This window comes from Oculina patagonica, chromosome 11 (genome assembly GCF_052425735.1).
Source record: "Oculina patagonica isolate OP01 chromosome 11, crgOcupat, whole genome shotgun sequence".
Lineage (NCBI taxonomy): Eukaryota > Metazoa > Cnidaria > Anthozoa > Scleractinia > Oculinidae > Oculina > Oculina patagonica.
Window position 1 is genome coordinate 6,410,109 of NC_135768.1, and position 20,077 is coordinate 6,430,185.

The following is a 20,077-nucleotide window of genomic DNA, read 5'->3' on the forward strand; positions in this document are numbered from 1 at the left end:
AAGAGGCAGTATAATTGACACAATTATTGCTGATGGCGGCCCGAGGACCACATGCTACCGAAACAGGTAGAGCGCGAATTCAAAATCATTCGTAACGGTTGTTTTTGGCGCGAACAATGAAGTCAGAACACAAAGGAATGTAACCGCGTGCATTTACCTTTTTCATTTGACAAGCAAAGCCACGTGACGCAAATCGTTGACGTTTGGCGCCAAAAACAACCGTTACGCATGTTTTTGATTTCGCGCTGTACCTGTTTCGGTAGTAAAAACCCAACCAAGGATTGCATTTTTCGCTGCCATCAAACATAATTATGGCGACAGCCAACAAACCTTGAAAAACAGAGCAAACAAAATGGATCAAAATCAACAAATCACAACTGGCAGATGTGACTTTTTGACCTGGTTGAAGTACTGTAGACTGCTGTTTCCTGAGAAGTCTGCTAAGATGATTGACGGCAGCAAAAGGTGCAAACCGTCAGCTGAGGTTTGAATTTCAGAGTTCGCATGTCTTTGAAAACCGCAATAAGCAGTGAATTCACAAATCGATCAGCAGTTGATTTCTTGTTTTCAATCGCACAGAGTCAACCATTTCCTGGGTGATTCCCTTGCAATCTTTCAATATAAGTTTTCTCAACTTTGGCCATTCACTTTTTTCATGTTTAATATACCACTCCACAAGTACAGCATCAGTGATCTGTTCGCATCCACTGAGATCAAGAGTTTTTAAAATAGGAAATAAAGTTGCCAGGTCTCTCAAGTCAGTGTCTGTAATGAGCGGCAGCCAAGCTAAGCCCAAGTAACGTAGAGTCTTGCCAACCTTGTCAGACAGAAGTAATAACTGACTTCCAACGATTCCGGCACACCTTTCAAGTTCTAGCCACTCCAAGTTTTGAAAATTGGGTAAACTTTCCAGAGAGACATTCTTTACTGGTATTAGTGAACTGGTCAAATCAAGCTTCTTTAAAGAAGGGAATTTATGAAGCAGTGGAAATGTTATGTGAACAAACGAACCACTTACATCCAGACTTGTAAGATTTTTATATGGCTTGTTGCAGGGAAACGCCCAAGTCATTATTCTGCTGGTGTCTGTCAGGATTGTGTAAGGTGCACTCAACTCCAATGTCCTCAAGTTTGAGCACACCTTTGGATCAGCTATATCATCTTGTCCTAAGGAAATAAAAGAATGCCTTAAGTTACTTTCATCATCAATTAGCTAATTAACCAGGCCAGCTCGGCTCATGTAATCAGGTCCTAGATGTTTTTACTCACCTTCTCCAGCAAAACTTTTAATACAACAAAAGGACAACGTCTGCATAAGTGGATTATTAAGCATCACTGTGTTAAGCCAAGATCTCCCCACTTCACTGAAACATGTTAATGAGATGCTTCTTAGCTTGCCAGTGCAACATAATGCCTGCCTCAGATCTTCTGCCAGCAGATTCTCTGCCTAGTGAGAGAAACAGCAAATGGAAAGGTATTACATTGTCTGATTTAGTCTTTTTAATCTCAGTGATGACCTTTCTGAAAACCACTGAATATAGTGAATGAAGGCATTCTAATAAAAGATTAATGCAGAAATTACCATGTAACATCATTCCAATAATCAAATAAAAATTATTAATAAATAAGAATTTGAAGTGGCACATCCAGCGTGTGGCTCTTCATCATGTTTTCCAGATCGAATTGGAATTTAGGAGTGTTGGTTTTAATTTGTGGAGGGTGAATAAAACAGGAGAACCTGGAGAAAACCCCTTGGAGCAAGGACAAGAACCAACAACAAAACTCAACCCACATATGACGCCAGATCAGGGAAATGTCGAACCCAGGCCACATTAGTGGGAGTCAAGCACTCTCACCACTGTGCTATCCCACCTCCCTGTGATAATAATTATGAAAAAGTCTGTTAATAATTGGAGGAATAAATTATAGGCATGAGAAGGCCATAAAATAATTTATATAAAAGGGGCTATGTCAAGCAATTTTAGGCCATTTCAGCACTCATGACCAACTGGTCATAGAATAAACTGAAATATCACAATAAAGGCTTAAAAAACTGTAGAAGAACTCAAAAGAAACACAGAAAGGCCAAAAAGGGGCATGGATGGGCAAAATTAGCCAAGATTAAAACGGATTGCGTTCGGGTTAAATTAAAAAAATGTTAGCCTGACTTTTTTCAAGGTTATCTCAATTTGTATGAAAGTGTCATTTACAATGCTTGAAAATCATCCTTGTCTGTTATGTGGCCATCATTTTGCTCTTAATTAAAATACCATGACCAAGCCCCTTCAACATGACAGAAAATTTTGGGTATGGACCTGTCAAGAAATCAGTCCACACCCAATGGCCCAAAAAACTTGACTGTTTCTCTACAATAATGACTGGGTCTGGACCAATTAACTTTTTTGATGGGTCCATACCCAAATTTTTCTGTCTTGTAAACGACCTTAAAGGAGAATTGCACAGATTTTTGGTCTAAACTGTTCTGAAAAACATTATCTTTGAAGTAATACATGTATATCAAACACAAGAGACTGTTTCATTGGGATGTCCAAACACCGAGAAGAGAGTTGAAAATATGACGTGCAGCGGAGTATTTTTGACGAAATTTGAGGTGTTTGAAAAGCGGATGAAACAGTGTCTTGAGTGTTTGATATATCTTTTCAATCGAAACAAAACACAAGGAGTAATGGAGAAATAAAATCGTTCAAGTCTATGCTAATTAAGATTGGGTATCCAAACCACTGTCACGATTATGATTTTCATTGCTTTAACTTGATAAATTATTAATAAAAAATGAGTTTGAGAACATGCACGGGGGGAGGGGGAGACAGGGGGGTCTGAACCTCCCGCTTCCCGTACCTTTTACCCCCGCCTCCCGGCCCTTTCCGTAGCTGTTCTCTCCTGTTTCTTCCATGTCTATTGCGAAATATAATGAAATGTTACGAAATTTCACTCGTTTTCTCCCGGTTCCCGCCACCTTAAGAATCCCGCTTCCTGCCCTCTCTCCTCCTGCTTCCCGCCCCTTTTCTCCCAGGCTCCCACCCCCTGTCCCCCTCCACTGTACATCTAATGAAAGATACAGCCTTAATTTTTAGATAATCAAACTTCGGCTATAAATATTGATTTTTTGAAGACCTGCGGAAAAAACTTTGAAAAGTTTAGCCTTAATTTTTCAATTGCAATTTCCAACGACACAAATATAATTTTGGCTGTTCAAAAATCTATTAAAATCGGTGACAGAGCTCATGTCAGAGGTCATGGCAGCATGGATTGGATGTAAAGAGGTCTTAACAGAACTCCTGGTTCCCGCCCCTTTCTTAGGGATTACCACCTAGAGCTGTGTTATTTTTGTTGCAACGCGTACCCCTATTTGCCCCCTCCTTATAATAAATAAAAGCTCACTATTTAAGAGTGGTGCTAGCCAGATTTATTGTACGTCAGCTGATGCCCAGTTGTAAAAACGACACGCTATCCAGAGAAGATAAATTAATACCTCAATTGTTAAAGGCACAGGGATCTCCTTTTCACGTTTCCTTTCAGTATACGAGCTCGAGGCAATAGCATTGACACCTGAAATATGCCCAATTCCTACTTCCTCCATTATTGGCAAGTGCTTAAACAGCTCCAGAAACGTTACTTTAGATTGATGACCAATTCTGTAGTCTATATGTCCAAACGCGAGGCTCTTCAGTTTATTAAGATGGCCACTTGATGCAGCCTTGCAAAGAACTTGGAGAGTATTAACTGTTGTCACACGGAGCTTAAGTCTCTCGAGATGGGGTTGTAGTGTGGTTAACTGAAGATCAAAGTTAACGTTAACAATTTCCATGTCTGTTATACCTCTTACTCTTAAGATCTCTAAAACCTGTGGATCAATCTTCTTATCAGGTAGACGTATTCGGATGTCTTTCCACAGTCGAGGAGAGTTGAATACTTTTCGTAAATATCTATCAATTTGCGCCATGTTTTGCAAGTCACGCCGACTGAGGTACTCAGCAACATGATAGAGCACAACATCGGGCAAAGACCTTAATGGAAAATAGCTGTTCCGTGAACGGACGTTAAGACTCATAGTTTATACAGTATTGAAAATCCTCCGTAGTCGCAAGGTCCCGTGTGTACAATAATCTACAGGCGTTCCAGGCGCGCTAATTAGAGCTGGGAACGAGTTTACCGTCACATGTGAGGACACTTTGTGACGTGTATTTGACGGCAAGTTCTTGTTGCTGTAAACAAATATGGCCGCCAGGGCTCTGTGTTCAGTGGACTTCGAGGTGTTTGGAAAAGTCCAAGGTACGGCAAAATTCAAAGCGAGAAATTATGCTTGAAAAACTCTCCGGTTTATAGACCCATTCATCTAGAAACATAAAATATGTGCGGTTCTTAACCAACCTCTCGGCTATTCACACTCGCAGTCGACAGTTGTGATTTTTGAGAATTTTACGACTTTTTAATTTCGTTAATTTCGCCTACGTAAGTTTACATGTAAGACTTAAATGTACCTGGGAAACATTCGGCGTCAAACCTCTCGATTGAACTTTGCAACAAACCTTTATTCTTCACAGATATCATGAAATATTCATGCTACAGCCACATGTATAATGCTTAGATCCCAGACTGGCCACAGGGCACCCATACAAGCGGCGTGACTGTTTGTATGTTCGAAATATAAAGAAATGTATGGGGAGTTTGAAAGGGTCTTATTATCGTTAATTTATTTCGAGTAATGTCTATGTTTAAATTCAAAATAAACGTAAACCTACCTCAACTGTTGTATTTTGTCGTTTCTGCCGCTCAAAATGGCGAATTTGGGCGATTTGGAGGGTTTTGCGTTGACTGTTGCTTCACGTAATGAGAAGAGAACAAGGGTGGAAAGCTCGATTTCGACCGCTCCAGCGCCAAGCCGATTTTCAGCCAGAAATCGGAATCGCCAGGCTTCCTGATCAAACACCAGGTAAACTGAAAGGTTGAAGCTTCTTCTCGGCGCTTTCAATCGAAAATCCATTCAAAATCCAAGCGCTAACCGCCGAATAATTTTCGAGAAATGCAGCTTTCGAAGCGATCAGAAACCGGGGACGTGATTTAGTGTTCCAGTGAGCAACCGACACGCTGTTTCCTCTGCGCTGATTGGATAATGGTAAACAATGCCGGAGGAAACAGCGTGACTGGAACACTTAATCACGTCCCCGGTTTCTGATCGCTTCGAAAGCTGCATTTCTCGAAAATTACTCGGCGGTTAGCGCTTGGATTTTGAATGGATTTTCGATTGAAAGCGCCGAGAAGAAGCTTCAACCTTTCAGTTTACCTGGTGTTTGATCAGGAAGCCTGGCGATTCCGATTTCTGGCTGAAAATCGGCTTGGCGCTGGAGCGGTCGAAATCGAGCTTTCCACCCTTGTTCTCTTCTTATTATGTGAAGCAACAGTCAACGCAAAACCCTCCAAATTGCCCAAATTCGCCATTTTGAGCGGCAGAAACGACAAAATACAACAGTTGAGGTAGGTTTACGTTTATTTTGAATTTAAACATAGACATTACTCGAAATAAATTAACGATAATATGACCCTTTCAAAATCCCCATACATTTCTTTATATTTCGAACATACAAACAGTCACGCCGCTTGTATGGGCCCCCTGTGGACTGGCTGCAGAAAAAAATATAAAATTTCCAAAGTGCAAGTGCATGACTGCCTCCTCGATTTTTCTTCGCGTGGCCTTCTCGCGATCGCGCTCTCTTTTAAACGCGCTAAAAAAAGACTGCACAGGCGCCTGCTACGCAGGCTAGATCTTGAAATTTTACACTCATTCTGACAACTGTTTCGTGGTTTAAAGCCCCGCAGGATATTGGCTTCTTTACCCCCAGGTAATAATTAAACCCTCTTTCTTGATTCTCTCCCTTTCCCAAGATGTTTATAATTTTCCACCCAGATATTGTCAGTAAAGCAAGATAATTAAATTATACATATATTTTTTTTCAAACTTGATTTTTACTTTAACTCTGTTCTTTTTTTACTGCCAGGTGTATTTTTTCGAAAGGTAATTGTATTTATTTTTAAATTATAAAGTTTATTATACATTATTCAAGTCACTTTGTGGGTATGCTGTGAGCAGTCTCTCCATCTCCTAGCCATGTAGTAACAGATCAGCAATATTTGCAAGTGTGGAAAAACAGAGCCATGAGCCACAAGAACCGTATATATGGGTGTGGTTGGGGAACTTGTATTCCTGGCGTATCCAATCAAACAAAATCAAACTAAGAATCAATCGAAACTAATCAAACACCAATTGTTCGATTAGGTCTGGTAATCGAACAAAATCGAACATCTATGTTGCTGTGAGTTCGATTTTTGAACCGATCGAACGCAATTGAACTCAATCCACTTCGATTTTGTTTGGAATCCGTCTTTTGATAATTAAATCACGCAGGACTAATCAAGGGTACAGTGCACTGTACAAAATGTCCGCAAAATAATCAAACAGGAGTTTGGTAATTGAACGTTTGATTGAGTACGATTGTCGACTGTTCAGTAATCAAACATTTGATTTTGTTCGATTGACCAAATTTAATTGCGAGTTCAATTTTGTTCGATTACCCAACCCAATCAAATGATTGGTGTTTGATCGGGTTCTATTATCGAACATTCGATTTGATACACCGGGTGTATTGAAGGTTATATTTATTACCCCTGTTAGCTCCAAAAGCAAAATATGAATTCTCCCGCTTGATTGTAATGAATATACTGCTCTTAGAATTTTGTGGTACATCAAACCCATAATAACATTAAATTACAGCAATCTTCTATTTAATTTATTTATGATTTTCTTTATTCTTGTCACCCATCTGGACACCTGTATCTGCTTGACAATGTAATCAGATATAACAGAAGCATATGGATATAATTATTAGAAAATGTTGTATTTTAAAATGCCCCTTTAAAAAAAGTTTACTTTAGTTCTACTTGTTTAGCACACCAGGATTAATGCTGTCAAGCATGGTCTGGTTGGCTGGGTTATGAACACGCAGTGCAGCACTGTTGTTGGACAGTTACAGGGGGAAGCTGGAAGTGTCCGTCTTATGTAAGAATAACTTTATCATTTTGGTGTGATCATTTAATTTAAAAAACTACTTGACTCATGATTCAACAACCTGCATGTAAGCTTTGCACTAACCACAAGGTCAAGGTTTTGAAAACAAGTTGGCGACCACCGGAGTTCTGCTGGCTACTTGATTATATGTCGCCAGCTACTCTGGTCATAGCAATAAGCTCGCGACAAACAATCTCAGCATTGTCACAGCCACCTACTCTTCCAGTTGCTGGCGCCTACTTCAAAAAATTTCATTAAAAACCCCTGCAGTGCTACCATGTTTCCCAGACATTTTACATAGACAGCTAGGTAAAACAAAATTTTCTTCATTAAATGCTTGAACTTCACTTAAAAATTACCCGCAGTGCTGTAAATTTTGTTACATATTTGCTTCTAAGCCTCTTTCTACACTCGGAAAAGAAAATTAATGAAATTTGGGATTATTTTGCATTTGTCATGAATTCCCATGCACAAAAAGTAATATGTACTTATTGACTGAGTGGGAGGGCCGGACGGGAAAATATTTGGCTCGAGGTCAGGACGTACGGACCGAGCGCAGCGAGGTCCGTGCGTCCTGACCTCGAGCCAAATATTTTCCCGTCCGGCCCGACCTAACTCAGTCAATAAGCATTTTATCATATGACCACTGAATTTTTTTTGTTTTTCTTTCGTGGCTGCAGACGCGGCGGCCCGTTTCGCGCGCATTTTGAAAAGCCAATGGTATCGCGTAATTTGTTTGGGAAGCCAGTAAAGTGCTGCCTCGTCCCCAGGCGTCCTTTTCCTTGGTCGTGCACGGTTCGCTTGGCGTTGTGGGACTGACGTGCACGGTTCGCTTGGCGTTCTGGGCCTGATGCGGACGGGAAGGCGGCTCGCTCCCTAACCATCAACCCCCGGGCTCCCTGTTTTCCCGCCTTACCGCCTCAACGTCCGGCCAATCGGCGCCTGGGGACGAGGCAGAGTAAAGTGCATTTGAACTGCGATGTGGCGTACAAAGTTTTTGAACTTCTGTTGAAATTGTCAACCAAATCTCCGAGTTTTAGCTCCATTCCAAGAAGATTTAAATCCGCCTAAATTCCTCGTAGATGATTACAGTTAGAAGAAATTTCAAAGGAAACGTTTATGAAGGACTACAACAAAGAATTTGCACGACGTTTCGGCTAGTCGTGCTCGTCTCTCAGCGAAGACTGAATTTCTCCTGATAGAACAACTTAGTGACGTTTCTTCTGAGCTGAAATTCACAATTGGTTTGAAGGAGAGGATTGATTAATTTTCCACCAAGAAGGATTTTGGATGCTAAAACAACATAAGATCTTAATCTTTGAAACTACATAAAGACTTGAAAAGGGATTGTACTGGCAGTTCAGGATTTAGCTTCGCTTCGTTTCCCTTCGGCTTCAAGTTGTTTTGTTTACCACGGATCGTAGGATTCTATATAAACGTCTGCTGTTGCTGCTTAGTCCTTGAATTCGTTAGTTCCTCGACGATGTTGAGCTCTGCATATATTATAGTTGATGTCCGAATTGTGCTTAAAATGCTTCGCGAAAACAAGCGGGAAACTGTGTCATAATCAGGTTAGTTGTAAGCATGTACTCGCATTTTGTTTGTTGTGATTTTAAAATTACGCAGCAGAAAGAGAAATTTGAGTTTACTTCGCATTTGCATTTTTTCTTTAATGTTTGTCATGACTTCAAACCAGGATACTTCTTTGTCCGATTTTTTTGACGGCTTTTATTTCGATTTTATCGTTGCGGTCAGGAGTATTTCTTCATCATTTGCCAGGTTTAAACACGTTTTGTTTTAATTTCTGCGCCTGTAAACAACATCCTTTCTAGATAGTAAAGTTTTAATTAACATGTTGGACATTCGTTGCTTTTTAGAAAAAATCTTAACTATCGTTCATCTGAATTCAAAGCTGTGGAATCAACTGGTTCCAATTCCGGCATCTCGTGGCAGTAGCGGAGTAGCGGGGCCGTACGGCTTTTTCCGGCCCTGCTAGAGCGAGGCGTACGGCCCTCATACGGGACTTTTTTTCATATGGTATTCCAAGGAAATTGCGCGCGGGTCCGTACGGGTCATATGATAATATGTACTTATTGACTGAGTGGGAGGGCCGGACGGGAAAATATTTGGCTCGAGGTCAGGACGTACGGACCGAGCGCAGCGAGGTCCGTGCGTCCAGACCGAGAGCCAAATATTTTCCCGTCCGGCCCGACCTAACTCAGTCAATAAGCATTTTATCATATGACCACTGAATCACCACTGAATTTTTTATTGTTTTTCTTTCGTGGATGCAGACGCGGCGGCCCGTTTCATTTTGAAAAGCCAATGGTAGCTCGTAATTTTTTTGGGAAGCCAGTGAAGTGCATTTGAACTGCGATGTGCGGACGAAGTTTTTTCTGTTAAAATTGTCAACCAAATCTCCGAGTTTAGCTCCATTCCAAGAAGATTTAAATGCGACTTAATTCCTTCTACATGATTGCAGTTAGTAGAATCTCAAAGGAAAGGTTTGTGAAGGACTACAACAAAGAGTTTGCACGACGTTTCGGCTAGTCGTGCTCGTCTCTCAGCGAAGACTGATGAATAGATTGAACAACTTAGCGACGTTTCTTCTGAGCCGAAATTCACAATTGGTTTGAACGAGAGGATTAATTAATTTTCCACCAAGAAGGATTTTGGATGTTAAAAACAATATTAGATCATAATCTATGAAACTACATAAAGACTTGGAAAGTAATTGTACTGGCAGTTCAGGATTTTGCTTCGCTTCGTTTCCCTTCGGCTTCAAGTTGTTTTGTTTACCACGGATCGTAGGGTTCATGAACGTTTGCTGTTGCTGCTTAGTCCTTGAATTCGTTAGTTCATCGACGATGTTGAGCTCTGCATTACAGCTGATGCCCAAATTGTGCTTAAAATGCTTCGTGAAAACAAGCGGGAAACTGTGTCGTTGATCAGGTTAGTCATAAACTTGTACTCGGATTCTTTGTTGTGATTTAAAAATTACGCAGCCTGAGAAAAGAGAAATTTGAGTTTACTTTGCATTTGCATTTTTTCTTCAATTTTTACCATGACTACAAACCAGGATACGCCTTTGTCCGATTATGTTGTTTTTTTGACGGCTTTTATTTCGATTATTTTGTTGTCGTCCTGAGTATTTCTTCATCATTTGCCGAGTTTAAACCGTTTTGTTTTAAATTTTGCGCCTGCAAACTACAATGCTTTCTAGATGGTAAAGTTTTAATTAACATGTTAGACATTTCTTTGCTTTCAGAAAAATCTTAACTATCGCTCATCTAGATTCAAAGCTGTGTGTGGAATCAACTGGTTCCAATTTCGGCATCTCGCGGCAGTAGCCGAGTAGCGGGCCGTACGCTTTTCTAGTAGGGCCGTACGGCTTTTTCCGGCCCTGCTAGAGCGAGGCGTACGGCCCTCATACGGGACTTTTTTTCATATGGTTTTCCAAGGAAATTGCGCGCGGGTCCGTACGGGTCATATGATAAATTTCATTTTTAAATTATCATACTGATTAATAAAAGTTGGTGCATGGCTTCCTGTCATAAATTGCTACAATAAAAGTATAATTTATTGACATTTAATAATGTTGATGTTTCATGATTTCTTTTGAAGGAAGAAATGGCTGAAAGAAACTGGAAGTCCAAAGTCAAGAATCGACAGATGTGAATTTAAGAATGAAAGAACAATCAGCAAACTAGAATTCAGTAATTTCTCCATCAGGAAATAATATTGTGACAGAATCACGGCATGCTGTCTGCCAGTGGAAAGGTTAATTAACTTCACTGTTGTAATGTTTCCTTCTCATCGTGGCTGTTTGCTCTCAGACGTTTGGTTTATGTACATATTTTAATTGTAAGGTCTTGTTTTTGTAAATGAATGTACAGTTTTGTATTGAAATATAATATAAAAAAGCTAACAATTAAATACTGAATTTTTGTGGGGACAGAGCCCGCACATTATCATCGACTGAGGGATTTATTTACTTGTGTGTGGGTTTGCTTGTGTCACGTGGTCTTCTGCGAGAGATCCTGGGGATGAGTCGGCGGTCTTGTCGAGTTGGCCATATTGGATTTTGGCGTGTCGTTTCGTGTGGTTTCTTTGATTTCAGCTGTTCCTGTAGTTGCTCGTCATTACAGCAGCTCACGAAGTCATACTAGCCAACATTTCGTTTGGCTGGAAGTCTGTGCAGGTTGCACATCAATTCAAGAGGAGCTTTTACGCTTACGCAAGCCAATATTGAGAGCCGCAAAAGCGATGTAATGATCGATCTCTTTCGTATCTGTCGAGCTAGCGTCGTACATGTAGGAATATTCGAAAACTAAATCGGGTTTCACATAAGCTTCATTAACGATGGATCTATCTAGAAACCAGAGCGTTGGCTAAAATCGAGTGCGTGGCTGCTTGTTCGGAACAAAAGGAAGAGCTTTTCAGATGAAACAGCACAATTTAATACATTTGTACTTGAATCAGTCTATATGGCTATATGTTCTGATATATGTAAATTATTCTGCAATGCATACCTACGGAGCGATATAATAAACAAACCATTTTAGTGCTACTTGTTAAAAAAGGAAAAAAAAATTGTCTTCTCTGGGATTCGAACTCGGGACCTCTCGCGACCTCTCGTTCCCCAGTCAGATGCCTACCCGACTGTGCTACTCTGACATACTTAATAACGTAAGGCGAAAATATCGTATATCAATGTAATAGACATTCCGCTGTTTATCTGTTATCATGTGCATCAAAGAAATGTTTGAATCACCTGCTGCTCATAAATTTTCAAGGAATGAATTTGCAAAAAATCGCAAAGATTATTTGCCGCAATAAATAGCAGCCTTAAGGTAATTGAATGTACTAAATGAATTCACAAAAAAGAAGAATCAAATTTGAAATTATCAAGCCCCCACACGTACGCATCGCGGACCGATTTTTTTTGTAACTCAAGCATCAAAGGAATTTTTTTTCAAGACATGTGACAGGGTTGCCACAGTCAGGGAAAAACAAATTTTTCAAGGTCGGGGAAAAGTCAGGGAAAATCTTAGACTTTCCTGTCAAAGTCAGTGAAAAATCAGAGAATTTTTTTCAAAATCCCCTGAAAAATGTACAAAGATCAGAAATGAGGAGAAGAATATTGATGGTCTGCAGAAGAAGCTGAAGCAAATGTAAAAGTGGATTTGGCTTATTTGATCATTCGCCTAATGCAAGGTCTGAAAATTGTTTTGAGCTAGGTCAGTGAAAAGTCAGGGAATTTTTTGGGTTCTAATGAGTGGCAACCCTGTGTGATAACTTTGAGGAAATTGTACAGCAAGCAGGCAATAAAAGTGTAACTACATTAAATTGTGTAACTGTAGAAGAGTTGTTTTCCTGTACCTTTAAAAAACACAAACTCTAATGTTCAACCTACTTACAGTATACAATATTGCGTTTCTCACTGAAATTTTACGGCGACAATCAACAAACTTTGAAAAAGAAATAAACAAACAAAATGGACGGAAATCACAACCCTTTTGAACCTAGCAAGGAAGTGAACTAAGAAGTCCACTAAAAGGTGTTTGTTCGCAGTGAAAAACGTAACCATTGATTGAGCAGAGGCTATGTGTTAGTGAAAGACACAGTTACCGGTATAAGCATTTTATGGTTTGGCACTAATCATATTTTGTAAGTTAGGTTGTGCTGTTACACTTTGTACCAAAACGTTACCTCAACAAAATCGTAACTATATAAAAGTTTGTGCTAAAAAACACTTGAAACCCTCTATGGTTTATTTCCAAAAGGCATGCGCTTATAATCACTCAAGTAATCTTTCGTAGTCTGTAATGTATGTTTCTATAAGTCTGATGGAAATAGTTAATATGTAACTTATGTTATAAATAATTTCATAACAAACTGACAGGCATTTGGTTATACAAAAGTAATTAAAAGTTTATTTATATTTTTTAAACTACCAAATGTCACAACATCCTTCTACAAGAAAACATGTCTTTTAACTTGTTATGCAATCATTCCTCTTAAAAATTAGCCTCTTAAAAATTAGCCTGAATTTCAAGTGTGAGTGCTTTATTTGGGCAAGCCACAAAGCTGAGAGGCAATGCCAAATGGGAAGGAGTCACAATGAACGAAATGGCAGCCCTGCCACTGAAAAGCACTGGTGCAACATCCCCCCAGCTACAAAGACTACTTAAAAAGATGGTGTGACAAATGAAAGATTTTGCACGGGAGCCTTAAAAAATTATTGCTAACAATGGCATTGACAATAACATATTACATGTTTGTATGATAAAAAAGTCATGTTTTTAACAATCATTAAAGGTATTCTTTGATCCATTTTCGTGCTGATTCAATGTCCTTGTCAACACTTTCTTTCGTTTCTTTGTCAAATGATGGAAGAGAGCTGAAATAAAGTGCAAAAATAACTTAATAGACCAACCAATTTTGAAGTAAAATTTACCCCCCACTATACAAATGTCTGTAAAATTTTGTGACTTTGCAGAGCCATATCTTCACTCATTTTTTAAATATCACTCTCAAACTTGGCAAGTTTGCAGTAATTACAGGTAAGGTGCCCTTTTCAGCACTGTCATTAGATTTTCGCTAACTGGTCCTTGACAAAAGTTGAAAAAGAACGGTGAAAGGTTCTTTTATTTAAAAAAATATATCATATTATCATAATAACCCAAAATGATACTTACTTGTAAATTGCTGAACTCACAATATCAACAATTCCTCCTGTAGTCATGACAAAGAAAATGTATTAATTAAGTTAGAAAAAATCCAAAAAAATTAAATGTACACTACAATTTTCAGTACCCAATACCAGCAATTTCTCAAGAATAATTAAGAAACTTGTGAAAAGGGCTGGCAATAGGCTGGGAAATGGGATTTTATACCCCCGCCCCCTTCAGTACCGTCTGTTTTCCCATAACCTGTCACACTGACCATGCAAATTGAACTTCTTGTTTGGGAACACCAGTATACATAGGCCGCCATGATCATGCATGCGTTTTTGGGCAGAATTTGCATGATAACAAAGTTTAGTTCCCAGTCGCTTTATTCTTGTCCACTAGTGTGTCTGCTGTGACATCAGCTGCAAACCAACAATATTGATATTTTGTGCTCTCTAGAACTCTCCTGTGCACCAGTAGGTAATTGTATCAGGGAAAAAACACAAGTAACTGTTGTCTTTTTATCAATGATGACATTGTTATTGCTTGAACTTACCTGGGGTACAAACTGTGTCGCATAAATTGCAAAAGCTGCAATATTTGCAATACTGTGAAAATATAAAAAAGGCATCATTTTATGTTACTAAGTCCAACAAAATTAACAATCTGAGAAGTAATTTTGACTTACTGACTGAAAGCTAGGCTTTTGGCCTGCAGGATTTAAAAAGTGGGAGTCCACAATTTTGATAAGGCCCCAATTTGTCCCCATAGGAGGGCCGGAGGAGCGGCAAGGTGTTTTTCTGCAGTTATGAGTGCAAAGATATCTAAAGATTTCCAAATTTGCTATAAAACCTCTGTATACAGTTATATTAATTTTCTCTGAATAGTGGCCGTCCATAGGACTCCTGGACTCCCACCTGGCTAAAGGCCTGCTGAAAGCATATTAATTTTAAGATGTTTTAATAGTAATGAAATGAAAAACAGTCACGTTAGAAGGCCTTACATACAAGTCTAGATAAGATTACAGCAATATTTACCCCCCAAGGTAGTTACATATTCAAAGCTACAACTGAACAATTTTGGTATATTACATACTCCATACCTTGCACAAATGACAATTTGGTTTTTCTTTAGTTGTTTTGCATGGACAATCCTTGTCACACAACTCGCAGAACTGCAAAAAACAGCATGAGTATTGACTAGGTCTCCTAACACTGTACAGTACTAAACACAAATTGAGCTTAACGTTTGAATTAGCCTGTACAGGTAAACATAGTAGAACTACAGTAGGCCATTTGGTCATCGGCCAAATTAAAAAAAAATGTTTTGCAACGAGCCATGGCAGTGTTGTTTTCAAATAGCTTTTAAGTTAAAACATAATAATAAAGCAACATTTACATGTAGCTTTATTCAGTTCTGCCATCCAACAGAGGGGGCTTATAACCAGTTCCTGTATTTTTTTGTTTCCACGTACATGTAGATGGGCCTAAAACCAGGGTGGGGAGGGGGGTGGGGGGGGATAACTGTGTTATTTTCAAGACATTTTGAAAGTTACATAAAAAACAGTCAGTGTCAAACCACCAACAAAGTGTTTCAGTCTTTAACCTGATAGAAACATGGATAATCTTTTTTTGCTTCTTATGGTAGTTTCTTCCAAATAAATGAAATTGAATACCTATAACCAGAGTGCACAAATACCCTTCTTAAGTCAAAATATAAACTGTAAGAGTTTCAAAAAACGTTGTTGAAAACGTTTGATATTAGTCAGCGACAGACAAATATTTGTGTTATGAATATTCATGACTGCAATTTCAGCATTTACCGTTTAGTTCACGACACGGTTCACATATAAACCATATGTTACCTAGTATACGGCTTATTAGGGGCATGTCACTTCCTCCCCCTACCCCCCATGTTTAAACTCAACACCAGTAGATGAGTTTGAGAAAAGTGCCTTAGACGTGGTGGGGCCATTCACTGTTTTTGCAAATGCCTATGTATCCATGGCAACCCTTAAGAGTGGCAACCACTAGGCACCGTCACATAGATCCTATGCAAATATGGCGGCTGTTAATTTTCGGCTCCCAGAAGAATCATTTGTCAACAAAATTAAATTACTCTAACTTAAAGATAAAGTCAAAGTAAATCAGTGTATGAAGTTTAAAGGCTATACTTTTATCTAATGGGAAGTTACAGGGACATTTATATTGCCAAAAACATGGAAACGAGGCTAGGCAGGCCAGGGTGACTTTTTCCATACAAATCTCTTAAATTTGAATGAGTCATAACTTTGCAGCCATTTAACGCAAAACACTGAAACTTCTCAGAATAGCAAAATATTTTATATTATTTAAGTGCCACCATCAGCGTTTTAAGAAACTTGACCACACAACGGAAATGAATATCAACCATTTTTGCTTAGGGTCTATGCATTTGACAGAATTGAGGTAAATTCTTTAATAGAACCAAAATACTTTCCAAATGAGGATGGGCAGGCTTGTTATAAACAGACTTCTTGACATCTTCCCTCTTCCGGAATTTTTTCTAAAAAGCCCCCATACGATTTTTTAACAGCAGAACGAGTCACAAAATTGTATGCATATATTAAATTTTAATTATATGCATACCATAACACGGAAGTCTTGTTGCTGGAGTCTCCAATATACTTCCATTGCCAAACCGTTGGGCAATAACATCGAAAAACAAAATTCCGCTATAAAGCGTCAAAATTGGAATTTGACCTCCACATGCGAGTTTCGTTAATCCCGGATCAGATAACCGGTGATTAAGAGTTGCACGCAAAATAATTACTTGTGATAAAATTTCCGGGTTTGATGCAAATTCAACCTAAGGGAGATGTGTAGATACCTACCTTGCAGTAAGAGCAGTAATTACACAGCGATCCTAATGCATATTGCTTGTCATCTTCCGAGCTGTTTTCATCGGCTGAAGTCGTTGGAGACTCTGATTTCGCCTCGTCCGATCCCGCAGATTGATGGGCCGACTTTGCCTCCGATTCTTTTGACAGATTTGGTTCGTCAAGTGGTTTTTCTTCCACCTTTTCGGCGCCGTAAGCTATCTGTCCAATTATCAAAAGGCCAAGGAAGCTTAGCAAACGAAATGACTTCATTTTTGCGCCAATTTCAGTGACAACCTCTTCCGTTACAAGCCGTAACAAACTAACAACCAAAAACTGTTACATGAAGTACATACCTGCTGTCAACTCATAACCGCTGTATCGCGTGACGGCTCATAACAGGGAGCATTCCTGACTGAAACGACTGTAACCTTGTGTCTGTGGATGTGTTCACACTTGGTGCCTGGGCATGGTGCCGAGTACGATTTTCGCTGGGCACTGATGTGAACTTATCATATGACCCATACGGACCCGCGCGCAATTTCCTTGGAAAACCATATGGAAAAAAGTCCCGTATGAGGGCCGTACGCCTCGCTCTAGCAGGGCCGGAAAAAGCCGTACGGCCCCGCTACTGCCGCGAGATACCGGAATTGGCACCAGTTAATTCCGCAGCTTTGAATTCAGATGAGCGATAGTTAAGATTTTTCTAAAAAGCAAAGAATGTCCAATTAACATGTTTATTAAAACTTTACTATCTAGAACGCTCTGTAGTTTGCAGGCGCAAAAATTAAAACAAAACGTGTTTAAACTTGGCAAATGACGAAGAAATACTCCTGACAACAACAATAAAATCGAAGTAAAAGCCGTCAAAAAACAACAAAATCGGACAAAGACGTATCCTGGTTTGAAGACATGATAAACATTTCAGAAAAAATGCAAATGCGAAGTAAACTAAATTTCTCTTTCTGCTGCGTAATTTTTAAATCACAACAAACAAAATGCGAGTACATGTTTACGACTAACCTGATTATGACACAGTTTCCCGCTTGTTTCACGAAGCGTTTTAAGCACAATTTGAAGAACAACTGTTATACAGAGCTAACATTCGACAACATCGTCGAGGAACTAACGAATTCAAGGACTAAGCAACAACAGCAGACGTTCATGAATCCTCCGATCCGTGGTAAACAAAACAACTTGAAGCCGTAGAGAACCGAAGCGAAGCAGAATCCTGAACTGCCATAACAATACCTTTCCAATTTCATAGATTAAGATCTAATGTTGTTTTTAACATCAAAATCCTTCTTGGTGGAAAATTAATTAATCCTCTCGTTCAAACCAATTGCGAATTTCGGCTCAGAAGAAACGTCGCTAAGGCCCGGTTCAGACGCCGTACTTTTCATGAGCCGACTCAATTCGAATTTGGACCGACCCAAATTGACAAAAGTACGCCTCTTGATTCAGACGCCGTACTTTTTGGCCGTTCCGAGGCCGTTCCTAATACAGTTCCAATAAAACCAGTCAAACTGGCGGCAAAATACATAATAATAATTTATGAATTAGGATCGGCACATGAAAAGTACGGCGTCTGAATCAAAGCCGTTCCAAAGACGTTCCACAGGCGAAATTCTCGGCCGAGCCAGGCGGGAAGAACGGGTGAGCCGTTCCAAATTGAAATAGCCGTTCTCATTTGATTCAGACGCCGATCTTTTCATGTACTTAATTCAAGGAATTAGGTTCGGCTCATGAAAAGATCGGCGTCTGAACCGGTCATGCAAATTCTTTGTTGTACCAGTCCTTCATAAACGTTTTCTTTGAAATTTCTACTAACTGCAATCATGTACGAGGAATTTAGTCGAATTTAAATCTTCTTGGAATGGAGCTAAAACTCGGAGATTTCGTTCACAATTGTAACAGAAGTTCAAAAACTTTGTACTTACATCCTAGTTCAAATGCATTTTACTGGCTTCCCAAACAAATTACGAGCTACCATTGGCTTTTCAAAATGCGCGCGAAACGGGCCGCCGCGTCTGTATCCACGAAAGAAAAACAAAAAAAAAAATCAGCGGTCATATGATAAAATGCTTATTGACTGAGTTAGGTCGGGCCGGACGGGAAAATATTTGGCTCTCGGTCAAAACGCACGGACCTCGCTGCGCTCGGTCCGTACGTCCTGACCTCGAGCCAAATATTTTCCCGTCCGGCTCTCCCACTCAGTCAATAAGTACATAATACGATTTTTTGAACTGCCCAGGCCATAATTTGGGCACGGTGCTCGTGCCCGGGTACAAGGTTAATGGTACTTGGGTACTTTGGTACTCTTTTTTTATTTTATAAGAATACAGTTTTTCCGACACAGGCTGAATATTCTTATTTTTCTGCCGATTTTAGGCTGCAAATATTCTTATGAACATTCTTAGAAAATACCGTTTGACATTTCCGTTTTAGTAAGTATAATCAATTACAAGTGTTTGGTGTCCAGATCTGTATTGTGTTACATTGTGCACATGTACCATTGCTTTTCGTTGCAGCCTGGCCGTTTTGGCTTAAAACAAAGCATTCCTCACAGAGATAAAGTGACGGAAATGAAAATACCTGATTTTGTTTCAACTAAAAACTATATTCTTAATACTCTTAAAAATTCGCAAATTTCAGCCTCGATATTCTTATAAACTGTATACTATTTGAGGAGAAAATGTGTTTCATTCTTTTTTCCTGAATAAGCTAGCTGTTTTAATTCCTTTGATTGATGTTGGCAAATTATTTCATACTGATATTCCCTTAAATTTGACTGAGTGTATTTGGTAGTTAGTGCGCGGTTGTATTTTGTGGATATTGGAAGATGATCGTGTGCTGGGTTTCCGAATGACTGTCGAAAATAATTCTGTGCTTGCATTTCTCCGTTTTGCATTTGTCAGTCCTGAATTTCCATCGGACAATCGACAATGCAAAAAAAAAAAGGTGTACACGATAGGAAGGAAGTTACAACCGAGAGCATAAAATACCATAGTAACCGAAACAAAACTGCCTCAGCTTAAACTGACAGCCCTAAAAAATAACCAAATATAAATTCTGGGAAGTGAATTACACATTTTGGTAATTATTCGCGTGGCGCGTGAAAAGGCCAAATATTTTAAAGTGATGATTCAGTTTGTGCAAAGGGGTATAAAGGACTCTGTATTGAAAAGAAAGGAAGTCTGGGGAACCCAATAGACCATTTCAGTGAATATCTGCATGTTCGAAAGACCTATAATCGCCTAGGATTTTCGGATTTAAGTGTGATGAAAAACTGAAGATTTCTTTAGCTCAAACTTTCGTCACATTAGGAAAGGAATGCCCGTTGTTTTCGGAGAGAGAAAAATGTCAAAAATGTTGTTTTGGGCACGAAAAAAGGCCAGCAACGATTTTCGAGAAGACAACAGCAGCTCGAAAATTCGTTTAATAATATTTCGTTGCCTATAA

At 39.3% G+C, this 20,077-nt stretch overlaps 3 protein-coding genes across 3 annotated transcripts; 1 reads left to right on the plus strand and 2 right to left on the minus strand.

Moving 5' to 3' along the window:
• Positions 1-484: 484 nt before the first annotated feature.
• LOC144629974 (uncharacterized) lies at positions 485-4,215 on the minus strand. The gene is made up of 3 exons (XM_078488234.1): positions 3,494-4,215; positions 1,270-1,441; positions 485-1,167 (listed from the first exon to the last, which is right to left on the minus strand). The coding sequence occupies exons 1-3, from the start codon at positions 4,070-4,072 to the stop codon at positions 536-538; spliced, it is 1,383 nt and encodes a 460-aa protein (XP_078344360.1). The 5' UTR covers positions 4,073-4,215; the 3' UTR covers positions 485-535.
• LOC144629979 (acylphosphatase-2-like) lies at positions 4,194-11,028 on the plus strand. The gene is made up of 4 exons (XM_078488238.1): positions 4,194-4,293; positions 6,018-6,034; positions 6,966-7,075; positions 10,709-11,028. The coding sequence occupies exons 1-4, from the start codon at positions 4,239-4,241 to the stop codon at positions 10,821-10,823; spliced, it is 297 nt and encodes a 98-aa protein (XP_078344364.1). The 5' UTR covers positions 4,194-4,238; the 3' UTR covers positions 10,824-11,028.
• Positions 11,029-13,120: 2,092 nt separating this feature from the next.
• On the minus strand, positions 13,121-16,955 carry LOC144629978 (uncharacterized). The gene is made up of 5 exons (XM_078488237.1): positions 16,631-16,955; positions 14,861-14,932; positions 14,315-14,366; positions 13,786-13,822; positions 13,121-13,487 (listed from the first exon to the last, which is right to left on the minus strand). Exons 1-5 carry the CDS (start codon positions 16,886-16,888, stop codon positions 13,400-13,402), a joined length of 507 nt encoding a protein of 168 aa, XP_078344363.1. The 5' UTR covers positions 16,889-16,955; the 3' UTR covers positions 13,121-13,399.
• Between the last annotated feature and the right edge of the window lie 3,122 nt (positions 16,956-20,077).

What these genes read in the sequence shown, in the direction of transcription:
- LOC144629979 (XM_078488238.1), top strand. Translation starts at nt 4,239, where the DNA reads ATGGCCGCCAGGGCTCTGTGTTCAGTGGACTTCGAGGTGTTTGGAAAA. An exon ending in GCTGGAAGTGTCCGTCTTAT is followed by an intron (nt 7,076 to 10,708) that starts GTAAGAATAACT and finishes TTTCTTTTGAAG; the next exon opens with GAAGAAATGGCTGAAAGAAA.
- LOC144629978 (XM_078488237.1), bottom strand. Translation starts at nt 16,888, where the DNA reads ATGAAGTCATTTCGTTTGCTAAGCTTCCTTGGCCTTTTGATAATTGGA. An exon ending in CGACACAGTTTGTACCCCAG is followed by an intron (nt 13,823 to 14,314) that starts GTAAGTTCAAGC and finishes TCATGACTACAG; the next exon opens with GAGGAATTGTTGATATTGTG. An exon ending in GTGAGTTCAGCAATTTACAA is followed by an intron (nt 13,488 to 13,785) that starts GTAAGTATCATT and finishes ACTTTATTTCAG; the next exon opens with CTCTCTTCCATCATTTGACA.
- LOC144629974 (XM_078488234.1), bottom strand. Translation starts at nt 4,072, where the DNA reads ATGAGTCTTAACGTCCGTTCACGGAACAGCTATTTTCCATTAAGGTCT. An exon ending in CTGTGCCTTTAACAATTGAG is followed by an intron (nt 1,442 to 3,493) that starts GTATTAATTTAT and finishes CACTAGGCAGAG; the next exon opens with AATCTGCTGGCAGAAGATCT. An exon ending in TAAAAGTTTTGCTGGAGAAG is followed by an intron (nt 1,168 to 1,269) that starts GTGAGTAAAAAC and finishes TTATTTCCTTAG; the next exon opens with GACAAGATGATATAGCTGAT.